The sequence below is a fragment of the Borostomias antarcticus genome (genome assembly GCF_949987555.1).
Source record: "Borostomias antarcticus genome assembly, chromosome: 17".
NCBI lineage: Eukaryota > Metazoa > Chordata > Actinopteri > Stomiiformes > Stomiidae > Borostomias > Borostomias antarcticus.
In genome coordinates this window covers 3299316-3311815 of record NC_140250.1, presented here as the reverse complement: position 1 = coordinate 3311815, position 12500 = coordinate 3299316, and the positions used below count along the sequence as shown (strand labels likewise).

The following is a 12500-nucleotide window of genomic DNA, read 5'->3' as shown; positions in this document are numbered from 1 at the left end:
ATATAGTATATACAAAGAATGATGGTGTGTATATGTGTGTGTGTGTGTGTGTGTGTCCTGCAGGTCCGTGTGTAGCAGGTGTGGTAGGCCTGACCATGCCCAGGTACTGTCTGTTTGGAGACACAGTCAACACCGCCTCTCGAATGGAGTCTTCAGGCATGCGTACGTTACAACCTCCACTCAACACTTCGGATCTAGTCCACTTCACTGATATTCCTCTAACGTTTGTTGGTGTGTGTGTGTGTGTGCGTGTGCCTGTGTATGTGTGTGTGTGCCTGTGTGTGTGTGTGTGTGTGTGTGTGTGCCTGTGTATGTGTGCCTGTGTGTGTGTGCCCGTGTGTTTGCGTGCGCGTGTGTGTGCGTGTGTGTGTGTGTGTGTGTGTGTGTGTGTGTGTGCAGCCTACAGGATCCACGTCCACCAGAGCACGGTGAAGATCCTGCTAGACCTGAAGGTTGGATACAAATTCCAGCTGAGAGGCAAGATGGAGCAGAAGGTATGAGAGAGAGAGAGAGGGAGAGAGAGAGAGGGGGAGAGAGAAAGAGGGGGAGAGAGAAAGAGAGAGAGAGAGAGAGAGGGGGGGGGGGAGAGGGAGAGAGAGAGAGAGAGAGAGAGAGGGAGGGAGAGAGAGAGATAGAGAGAGAGAAAGAGAGAGAGAGGGAGAGAGGGGGGGTGGTGGAGTCGTTGCAGAGGATAACATTGAAGTAGAAGGAGGAGTGGAAGGAGGCCAGGAAATACTTTTAAATTCCATATTGATAACCTTGCCTCCAAGCTACGGCAGAAAATCAGCTTCTTGTACAGAAACAGGTCCAGTTTCCTCTTAGGCTGTAGAAAAAGGGTTCTGGGGGCAGTGTTCCTATCAGTCTACTATTATGATGATGTTGTGTATAGGAATGAACCTTAAAGCCTCTGGATTCAGTCTATCATTCTGCTATTAGATTTATTACAGTGCTAAATATGACACTCATCACTGTGCACTTTATGATATGGTTGGATGGCCTTCTCTTACAAAGAGACGAAAAAAACATTGGTATTTATTTATCTTTAAAACTCTTACTGGAAAACACCCCTCTTACCTCTCACAGATGTTGTCTTGGAACAATGGGAGCTATTCCACACGATCAAGTGAATTGCTTCGTTTGGGTATTATTCGCTCGTCGTCACTGTAAATGAGGGCAACCTCAGTGCCTCTTGAGCATAAATAAAGGTTTAATTAAAAAATAAATAAATAAAATACTACAGTTCAATGCACAGGCTGTCATTCTGTTTACTGGGATTTGGTTCTCTTCCTTCATCTCTTCCCCTCAACTCTCTCTCCATCTCCCTCTCTTTCTCCCCCCTTCCCTCTCTCCATCCCTCTCTCTCTCCAGGGTAAGGGGACGGAGGAGACCTATTGGCTGATAGGGAAGGACGGCTTCGACAAGCCCCTCCCCATTCCTCCTGAGCTCAAGCCAGGGTAAGGAGTAACCCCCTCCCGTGTGTGTGTGTGTGTGTGTGTGTGTGTGTGTGTGTGTGTGTGTGTGTGCGCGTGTGTGTAACCGAGTTGGATTCGTTAAACTCACTCCTCAGTATAACTACCGCCCATCACGCCATCGACTAGCTCTTCGCGGGGTGTAGCCGGCTGAAGCCATGTTTATGAGAGGTTGTCGCGTGTTTGTACATCAGATGCATGTGTTTGCGGGTGTGTGTGTGTTTGTGTGTGTGTTTGTGTGTGTGTGTGTGTGTGTGTGTGCGTGTGTGTGTGTGTTGACCGTGCCTCTCGATGATTGGTCTCCACAGGCAAAAGGGCCATGGGCTGCAGATGGAGGAGATCGCCCAGTTCAAGAGGCGGAAGGCTGAGCAGCAGAAACAGCTGGCCAAGAAGAACAAATGATCATCAGCATATGGTAATGTTATGATCATCAACACAAGGTTATGTTATGATCATCAACACAAGGTAATGTTATGATCATCAACACAAGGTAATGTTATGATCATCAACACAAGGTAATGTTATGATCATCAACACAAGGTTATGTTATGATCATCAACACAAGGTTATGTTATGATCATCAACACAAGGTAATGTTATGATCATCAACACAAGGTTATGTTATGATCATCAACACAAGGTTATGTTATGATCATCAACACAACGTTATGTTATGATCATCAATACAAGGTTATGTTATGATCATCAACATAAGGTAATGTTATGAATATCAACATAAGGCAATGTTATGAACATCAACACAAAGTTATGTTATGATCATCAACTCAAGGTAAGGTTATGATAATTAACATAAGGTAATGTTTAAACATTTACATAGTGAACAGGTATATAATACAGCGTGTTATACAACTATTGTGTGTTTTTTTTGTGTGAAAACTCACTGCCAAATATCTGTCAGTAGTCATAACCCCGAATTCTGGAGCTTGAACTCTGAGAACGCATCCATCCCAACAGTCCGCTGGAACATTGTAGAAATTCGCTCCAACAAAAATCTGGACCCTCCTGTCATCCCCCAGACAGCCCATGAAGAGGCTGCTTCCTGTTGTTTCTGCGCAGAGGAGCAGCCAGGTGCATGCTGGGATGACCTGGCCTCTGGTCTGTGCCGTCTGTGTTTCAGGACGCAGATGTCCAATCAGGACGTCGGTCCTCCGCAAGGCGGCGAGGAACATCTCCCACGTCGGACACGCTGGCCAGCTAGCTCACCCTGGCGGACGAGGGCAACGTCCTGATGACCTTCATCATATTCATCATCATCATCGTCACCTTATTCGTCTTTATCACAGTGGTGGTGGACTGGTGGACTTTATCATCATCATCATCCTTGTCTTCATCAGCAGCAGCTCTGTGCTGGAGAGGAACATTATGATGGACCTCCACTGACCTTCATCATCATCATCATTATCAATCATCATCATCATCCTGGGACATTATGGGAGTTGTGGTGAATGAGAGAGACAGAGAGAGAGAGAGAGAGAGAGAGAGAGAGAGATGGAGAGACCAGGCAATGGAATGCGTGACTGATTGACCATGGCCAACGAGTGAAATTAGACTGTTGAACGGACAGAACTAAACATCGAGGTCTTCTTTTGAGAGAGAAAGAGAGAGAGAGAGAGAGAGAGGAGAGGGTGGGGGGTAGAAGAGCGGGGGAGAGAGAGAAAGAGAGATGAGAGAGGGAGAGATAGAGAGGTGGAAAGGGGGATGGGAAAAGGGAGATTGTCTCCTGTGCAGGACTTTGCCAGATTACCAAGGCTTGTGTGAGAGCTGTTCAGACAGAGGAGAGGGGGATGAGAGGGGATGAGAGGGGGATATGAGGGGGGGGGGGGGGGGTCACATGAATCATCCATGAGTCAGCAAGCAGAGGATCGGGCCTGTCCACAGAGACGCGCGGAGAAGCCTGCCCCTCTCCCCCTCCGCCTGTTACCTAACTTTGCGTCTCCTCCTCCCTCCCTCCCTCCCTCCCTCCCTCCCTCCCTCCTCCTGGCCTCTCCTCCATCCTCCCTCCTTCCCTCCGTCCATTATATCTCCTCCTTTCACTTCCTCCTCTCCTCCTCCTCCTCCTCCTTCTGTAACATTACCAGATGTACATATTTGTCCAATCAGCATGTTGTGTGGTCATATGTCGGCTGACTGGACACAGTGGTTGTTATTGTGTTGATCTGTCCACCCTGGACTAACGTCTGCGCTGGTCTGTGTGTTGCAACATCGCGCTGTTAACCCTAATGCTGATAGTCTTCACTTTAAGACAACGGCGTCCATTCGCAACCAGTGACTGCTGTTGCATGGACAAGGGGCTGTGTTTTAATGTTCTGTCTTTGCTTCTTCATGGGGTATTACAGAGGCTTTGCTCACTCTGAGGAAGAATGCTTTTTGTCTCAAATGTAATTTAGTCCAGCTACTGTAGCGGCTAACCCGTTTAGATAACTCCCAGGGGGGATCTTCAATCAATCAATCAATCAATCAATCAAAGCTTTATTTGTATAGCGCATTTCATACCCAGAGGCAACACAATGCGCTTTACAGAGAACAAGGGAGGTGGGCAGACGACCCACTCTCTACATATTCCAGAGGGAAGCAAAAAAACAGTAATCACCCGGGGGCCAGATAAGTGAGCTGTAAAAATTCTTCCCTGACCCCTCTCAACAAGGTGATCGAGCAAGCTCCAGGAGTATGTTTGTCTACCGGCTAAGAACATTTATAAAGCAATACATTACATTAAATTACATTTCAGAGTAAGAGAGGCTAAAAAACATCATAGGATCTTCCGACAGGTACAAACATCTCTGTTCAAAACGCTGTTCTAATGTGTTTCAGTGTGTTTCCTTCTCACCATATTCATATAATCGGCCATATAACTAATTCAGGTGGATATTGTTGTATTTATGGTGTATGTATGTGTACTATCTTTATGAGCTACCTTGTATAAATCTAGATTGTTAGTGTTCACTGTCATAAGTCACTGTAGTAATTTTGCCATTGTACAGTCATGGCTTTATGATAGACAGGTCACAAACTCTCCTCAAAGGAGTGAATATGATAACGATGACAGTAGAGGTGACGTAGAGTTGGACTATTAAAATAAACAATCTATACTAGAGCACACAGGTATCATATATTCTCATTTGGAAAGACAGATAATAGAATAAGTGGTCTGTTCGTTTAGCTGTAACTGTGCTTAACTTGTTTTCTGGTTCCAACATCATGATATCCTATCCTTACCTACAACATCACTTTTTTATGCCCAAGGGTTAGTAGCAAGAACTGTGCTGGTATTTCAGACACATAAACCTTCTGTTGTGGTCCGTCTGTGTTTTACAGCAGCCAACAGCGCCCTCTGCTGCATCTCTCTGGTACTCTCACCAGATGGTGACCTGGATGTCTGCTGGGATTATCCCGAGGAACTAGTCAACTAGCCGGCCAGCTAAACAGCCAGCCAGCCATCCAGTCGGCCACCAGCCTGCCTCCTAGAAGGACATTGTCGGAGGGGTCACTCGTAACCAGATTATAATCCCTCTTTAAATCTGCTCATAGGTACTGTAGACTACGGCCCTGGTGGATTATCACACACGCCCCCACAGACGAACTGAGTGGAATATGTAATGGACAGGGACAGTCTAGGAATTGTTCACTTGCAATACCACGGGTGGTCGTTTCAGATCTGTGTGTTGGCTATGTGTGTACATGGCAAACCAATGCATCAGGCTCGGATTCCATTTTTGTTATTATTACATCCATTGTTCCGGGCAGTAAAATTATCAGGGTTCTGTCTCCTCAACCTCACAACAGCAGCAGATTAATAACACAAGATAATGTAAATAAAAATAGTAAAATGCAGGATAAATAGTAATAAAAAAAATCAATACAATAGTAATAAAAACTGTGCAATACGATGTAATATACTCCAGTGTGCATAGTGCGTGCAGGTGCAAATGTGCATTGCTGTGCGTGCGTGTGTGTGTTTGTGTGTGTGTGCGTGCGAGCGTGTGTGCGTTTAGTAACAGGTTCTCAGCTGAACGAGATGTTAGGGAGGCTTCCGCTAGATATAGGCTACAGAAAGTCTAGAACGGAATACGGCGACTATAATAGAACTATTAGTATGTGCTATATTTCTACCGTCTGTGTTCCAAATAATGAATTCATCTTAAAGAGCACAATGTATAATCCAGCCAATCATTCAGTCCCGAATTGAACAGCACACTGTAACCCAACCAAATCATTCCAGTCGTGTAGCCTGCTGAACAGCGCACCGTAGCACCTCACTGCACCTTGCGTCCATTAGGACATGTAGGCTATGTGAGGTCGCGTGTGATCTGGTGGGGACGAGGACGGCACCAGGCTGCAGATGAGTCGAGGGCCTCTGCTGTCGCTAGCTGCTACAGGGGATTTATTATGTAATCTGCAGGGTTTAGGGGTAAAAGCTGTGTGTGTGTGTGTGTGTGTGTGTGTGTGTGTGTGTGTGTGTGTGTGTGTGTGTGTGTGTGTGTGTGTGTGTGTGCGTGTGTGTGTGTGTCTGTGTGTGTGTGCGTGCGTGTGTGTGTGTGTGTGTGTGTGCGTGCGTGTGTGTGTGTGTGTGTGTGTGTGTGGCAAAGGGCCGTAGATATGTGTATAGTCTACATAAGTAGACAAAACCCTTAGAAGCATTCCCATCTCCAGGCTTAGCTGGATCATGTTAGCAAGTGTAAATCATATCCACTTAGGCTACTACAATGCATTATTACTCAAAAACCTGGATGTCTGAGCATCCAACTAAAACAAATACACACTTTCCCCCCTCCAGTTGAAGATGTTTCTCTCATAGAAGTTAATAGGGATCGTTGGACAGATCAGTTGTGGAGGTAGGCCTGGTGTAATGTCCTGTCACGCCCAGCAGAGGGCTCTGTTCTCATATCAGAATCTCACTTTTGTAATAACCATTGCACCTGAGAACACTAGTCTCTCTATCGCGCATTGAATGGACAGTTGTTTTAATTGAATCACATTTGCCAGCTAACAAAATAATAATTTCCTACATCAAATGATAAATGCTGTATCGTTGGGGTTATCAGCATCAGAAATTGGTTATAATGAGATACGGTCTCAAATCCTTCCACTGACCGAATAACTTCATGGGAATTAACCTAGGCTACTGTACATGATGTCGAAAGACAAGAAATAGTGAGGCAATATGCACATTCTTAAATATAATAAAACAGTGCCAGACAAAAATGAGATTGTGGAATGCAGAATGATCATAACATTGTACTGCGCCCACGTGACCTCTGTGACCAGTCTGACTAGACGGGATGAGTAAATAATTGTTGGAACATCACAGCACATTAACAAGAGACACACGCACGCGCACACACACACAGTCACATAGTCGGGGTTAATGATGCATATCATGACCAGGCATGGCCTTGTTGTTTGTGTGTGTGTCTGTGTGTGTCACGATCAGTTCTGAGGTCAGTGTGACTAGCCAACACCTTTATCCAATGCACACACAAACACTGTCTGTCTGTCTGTCTGTCTGTCTGTCTGTCTGTCTGTCTGTCTGTCTGTCTGTCTGTCTGTCTCTCGCTCTCTCTCTCTCTCTCTCGCTCTCTCTCTCGTCCTTTTGGGAGGGGGAGGGCATAGTTGTTTCAGGACAAACAGATATATAGCTATATATGTCTATAGCTAGGTATATATCTGTATGTCCTGAAACAACTTTTGACCTTTTTGAAACAACTGTTTGCTCCTGAAACAACAGGTGGCTTTGAGGAAGGGGGCATAGAATTGTGTCATGACATACAGACATACAGGCTACGAGCTAGTCTTGTCTCTGTAGCTAGTCTGCAGATCAAGCATCAGTTTACCCCCTCTAAATACTAACATAACCCCGTGGGAGCAAACAACCGGTCCCCGGTTCAGCGCTATGTACCCTCACTTCTCACTCTACTCCAAAACTTATGGGAGAGGGGTTCACCTTCGTACCAGACCAAAACAGCACAGCCAATAGCCCATGCGGCCGAACACTGATGTCAATCAAAAGAATCGAACAATCAGAGGGTTATGATAAACGAACGCCTACCGCTATCCTGCTCGTGATTGGTTTCGTCTACCGTCAATCCGAGTCGAAACGTACCCGCCCTCCTCGGACTCCAGTGAAACTCCGTGCAACGCGATTGCTCAATCGCATTGACGTAAAACACTCACGGCCCGCGACGGTTGGTGCGGGCGCCTGTCACCGGGCGTCAATCACGCCTCTCGGCCAATGGGGATCGCCGTCTGGCTCTTTGTTCCTCCCGCTGGTCGCTGACGCACGGGTCACGTGTTGTTTGTGCTCTGGTCGTCTGTAGAGCTGTGTACAGAGAGGGAGACGGGGACAGCTTGATAGTCAGCTAGCTAGCTTGGCTTCTACCGATTATAGAAACGGGGGTGAACGTGGTCATGTTGCAAACGGCGGACTTTATTTCGTAAAAGCCCAGATTGGATTACCGGTTTTTACCGCGAGAAGGCCCGGACCGGGCCCCTTGTAACGGGAATAAGGGATTGTTTGGATTTTACCAACGTACGTGCAGCAGGACTCGGAGCTTCGACTCCCAAAACAAGAATGGGGTCTGGGTCCACACGGCCGCTTAGGTAGACTGACCTTTGATTGTGCTCTCTAATGGCAGATTTCACGAATTACCAGGAAAGCAGAGGCGCGATGTTAATGCTGGACACGCAGCAGAGGGCCATCGGGACGAAACCAGCCGCCGCAACGGCCAACGGCGACACCTCGGTCGGGGAACCCCCTTCCCCGTTAATTAATATCGGCGGCGGTGGCGGCGGCTCCCGTTTCCATCAACACTTGCCGCCCTCGAATCACCACCATCATCACCACAGCGGCCACCTTCACCATCCTCAGACCACCCAGCCAAAGGATCAACAGCACCCGCTAGCTCACCTCTACCAAGCCGCCCAGCAGCAGCATCTGTCCGGCGAACACATCCAGGAGTCCCCGGTAAGGAAAGCCTCGTCTTCGTCTTTGAACCTGGTACATGAGGACCCCGCTGCTGCCGCTGCCGCTGCCGCTGCCGCTATTGCTACTACTAGCCATGCATACGCCGCGTCCCTGAGCGGCGCCGCTTCGATAGCCGCTAGTGCTAGCGTCAGCGTCTCTACCTCAGACGTTGTGGACGATATTAGGAAGTGTGGCTACCTGAGAAAACAGAAGCACGGACACAAGAGGTTCTTCGTGCTGCGCGCTGCGAGCCACCTAGGCCCCAGCCGGCTGGAATACTATGACAGCGAGAAGAAATTCCGGAATTGTATGCGGTCCGCCGCCGCGGCCGCAGCTAGCGGCGCGGTCGCCCCTTCTCCCCCGAAACGGGTTATTTACCTCTACCAGTGCTTCACCGTGAACAAAAGGGCGGATTCAAAAAACAAACACCTCATTGCGCTGTACACTAAGGACGAGTACTTTGCTATAGTGGCGGAAAACGAACAGGAGCAGGAGGACTGGTACGTAGCACTCAGCGAACTGATGAGCGAGGGGAAACGGGGCCACCTGGACTCCGACGACCTGGACGACGGTTACGGCACCGTCACACCCGGTACGGTCTTCAAGGAGGTGTGGCAGGTGAACGTGAAGCCCAAGGGACTCGGCCAGACCAAGAACCTCACGGGCGTGTACCGCCTGTGCCTCTCCACGAAAACCATCCACCTGGTCAAGCTCAACTCGGAGACGCCGTGCGTCAACCTGCAGCTGATGAACATCCGGCGCTGCGGCCACTCGGAGAGCTTCTTCTTCATCGAGGTGGGCCGCTCGTCGTCCATCGGCCCCGGCGAGATCTGGATGCAGGTGGACGACTCGGTCGTGGCCCAGAGCATGCACGAGACCATCCTGGAGACCATGAAGGCGTTGAAGGCCTTCGCCGAGTTCCGCCCGAGGAGCAAGAGCCAATCGTCGGGCTCCAACCCCATCGCCTTCATCACCACCCGGCGCCACCTGGGCAACCTGCCGCCCAGCCAGACGGGCCTCCAGCGCCGCTCGCGGACCGAGTCGGTGGTCGGCACGCCGCCGTCGAGCAAGAGCTCCGGCGCCAGCGGCTACCGCTTCCGCACGTCCAGCGAGGGCGAGGGCACGATGAACCGGCCGTTCCGCTCCGTCACGGGAAGCCTCGTCCACCTCAACTCCGCCCGGATCCACTTGGGCCGCCAGGAAAGCGGCGGCGGCCCCGGCGGCGGCGGGGCGGGGAGCGCCGGGAGCTCCGCCACCGCTGGCGGGCGTTACGCGCGGGCGCCGCCGGGCGCCGCCTACCACGCCCGCTCCGCCTCGCTGCCGGTCTCTCACTTCCCGTCGACCACCAGCCCGGTCAGCGTGTCCAGCAGCAGCGGCCACGGCTCGGTGTCGGACACGCTGACGCGCCCAAGCTCCGCCTCCATCTGCGGCTCGCCATCCGACGGCGGCTTCAACTCGTCGGACGAGTACGGCTCGAGCCCCGGCGACTTCCGCTACTTCCGCGTGCGCTCCGGCACGCCGGACTCGCTGGGCAACACGCCGCCGATCCGCGAGGAGAACTGCCTGAGCGACTACATGGCGATGGGCTGGCACCGCGAGGTCTTCGGCGTCGGCGGCCCCGGGACGAGCTACGGCGGCGGCGACGAGACCGCTGCGGACGACGAGCGCTCCTCGTCCCTGCGGAGGCGGACGCACTCCTTCTCCCGGCCCGCGGCGGGCGGCGGCGGCGTGGCGGTCTACCAGAAGATGACCCAGACCGCCTTCTCCGCCCAGGACGAGGGAGGCGCGTTGGCGGCGGCGGAGGGCGGGCTCTCTCTGGGCCGGCCCCCTTCGTCCTCCTCTTCCTCGCTGCGCTCCGACTACAGCTCCTGCTCCGAGCACAGCCAGGGGCGCCCCCCTGGACGGCCGCACGCCGACGGCCCCCCGCTCGCCGCCTCCTCCTCCTCGGCCAAGGAGGACAGCGGCTACATGCCCATGATGTGCGGCGTGGCCGCCTCGCCGAGGGACACGCCCCCCGACTACGTGCCTATGCAACCTGGCTCCTCCCACCAGCACCTGCCCCACCCACCCTCCCCCCTGCTGCTTCACAGCCCCGCCATCGCCCAGCGACACCCCCAGCCCCTCCCCCGGGCGGCGGCGGCGGCAGCGCCAGCCGCAGCGGACTCCCACGGCTACATGATGATGCTGCCGGGAGGAGGAGGAGGAGGCGGCGGTAGCTCCTCGTCCCCGGTCCAGGCCTCCCCCAGCCCCCGTGGCGGCGGCGGCGTGGCCGGGGGTCTCGGCGGCGACGGCGAACGCCCGGAGAACGGCGAGTACATGGACATGTCGTGCAGCGGAGGAGGAGGAGGAGGAGTAGGAGGGAGGAAGGTCTCCAACGAGGGCTACTATGCATTGAGCACCCCGGATAAGTCCTATAGCCCCTACTTCTCCCTCCCGCGCTCCTACAAGGCCCCGCCCGCCAGGGGGCGGGAGGAGGCGGGCCGCGACGAGTACGTCCCCATGAGCTCCCCGGCCAAGCCCGTCTACTCCTCCGTCGCCTCCTCCTCCTCTGCCTGCTCCTCCACCCCCGAGAGGAGAGGAGGAGGAGGAGCGGGGGGCGGGGTCAACAACACCCCTCCCTCTCACCCCCCGCCCCCGTACGGGGCGCAGCACGTCACCGAAGCCGACCGGCGGGCAGTGCGCCCCAACCGCCTCCCCCTCGGCAGGCGGAGCTTCCACGGGTCCTTCCGCGCCGACGAGTCGCCCGCCCCCGGCGTCCCGGCGCCGACCGACGGCCCCTCCAGCCCCGGCGAGTACATCAACATCGAGTTCGGCGACCGCTACCCGGCCCCCTCCTCCTCCTCCTCCTCCTCCTGCCCCCTCTCTGCCCACGACGGCGCGCCCTCGCTGGGGTGCGGGGACCCGCGCTTCTCCCCTCCCCAGCCCCAGCCCCAGGCCCCTCACCAGGACTACATGAGCGTGGAGGTGGGCCCCGTTAAGAGCCAGAGTCCCAGGCCCTCCCTGGTGGCCCCCTGGAACCCTCCCAGCTACATCCGGCCCCTGGCCTCGGGCGTGGCCGCATCCGCCGCCTCCTCTGGGGGCCCCGGGGCCCACTGGAAAACGGGCGGCGGCGCCGACGACTACACCGACATGACCTTCGGCCTGGCCGGGGTCGCCGACGGGGCCCGGGGGAGCCCCACTGCCCTGCTGCAGCACCTGTGCGTGATGGAGGGGCGCTACGGCCCGCCCGCCTTGCCCCCCGCCTCCTCCGCCACCTCCTCCTCCTCCGCCGCCCCCCAGCCCGAGGCCCCCCGCGTGGTGAGGGCCGACCCCCAGGGGAGGAGGAGACACAGCTCCGAGACCTTCTCCTCGACCGCCACCACCACCACCACCTCCTCCTCCTTCTCCTCCGCCGCCCCCAACGGAGCCCACCGCCCTGAGGGCTCCCGCTGGCCCGGCTCTGGGTCGGGGTCCGGCTCCTTTGACAGCGTCTGGATGTGCGTGGAGGGCCCGGGGGACTCCGGCGTCCCCCGCCACCCCCAGCTGGGGGCCTCCGACGCGGGCGCCGCTCCGGCCGGCCCGGGGTCCTCCTCCTCCTCCGGGGGCGGCGGCGGAAGAACGTGCCGGAACGCGTCGCCGCCCGGCTACCAGAACGGGCTCAACTACATCGCCCTGGAGCTGAGGGAGGAGACGACCGTGACGGCGGCGGCGGCGGTGGCGACGGCGGGAGCCGGCGGCGCCGGGGGCGCGAGGACAGGCTCGCCGACCGGGGGGACCGTGCCCTTCCCGGAGAACGGGGCGTACGCCAGCATCGACTTCACCAAATCAGAGGGGGTGACGGCCACGTCTACAGGTGAGACGGAGAGAGGGCTGTGTGTGTGTGTGTGTGTGTGTGTGTGCGTGCGCGTGAGATCTTTGTGACGTGCGTGTGCCTGCAACCACGCAGGTGTGTGTGTGTTGGCGAGAGCTCTGTTGTGTGTGTACGTGTGTGTGTGTGTGTGTGTGTTTACATGTGTCTCAGTGCGCGTGTGGTCGTAATCGTGAAAAGCCAATGAAGATCTGAGTCGTCT

The 12500-nt window shown here is 54.4% G+C and overlaps 2 protein-coding genes across 3 annotated transcripts in view; both read left to right on the top strand.

The window, feature by feature from the left end:
- The window catches only part of gc2 (guanylyl cyclase 2), a gene marked incomplete at both ends in the record, with an annotated part of 13972 nt that extends 12101 nt beyond the window's left edge, over nt 1-1871 (top strand). Inside the window, 4 exons of the mRNA XM_084451616.1 lie at nt 64-162; nt 400-494; nt 1369-1454; nt 1778-1871. Coding sequence (XP_084307742.1) covers nt 64-162; nt 400-494; nt 1369-1454; nt 1778-1871 — 374 coding nt within the window. The remainder of the gene's footprint in view (nt 1-63; nt 163-399; nt 495-1368; nt 1455-1777) is intronic.
- Nucleotides 1872-7849: 5978 nt separating this feature from the next.
- The window catches only part of irs4b (insulin receptor substrate 4b), a 10765-nt gene continuing 6114 nt past the window's right edge, over nt 7850-12500 (top strand). Inside the window, exons 1-2 of one of the 2 annotated variants that reach the window (XM_084452326.1) lie at nt 7850-8016; nt 8123-12283. In XM_084452326.1, coding sequence (XP_084308452.1) covers nt 8155-12283 — 4129 coding nt within the window. In that variant the 5' untranslated portion in view covers nt 7850-8016; nt 8123-8154. Of the gene's footprint in view, nt 12284-12500 lie in introns of both variants that reach the window. The other variant, XM_084452325.1, reaches the window with a different exon arrangement.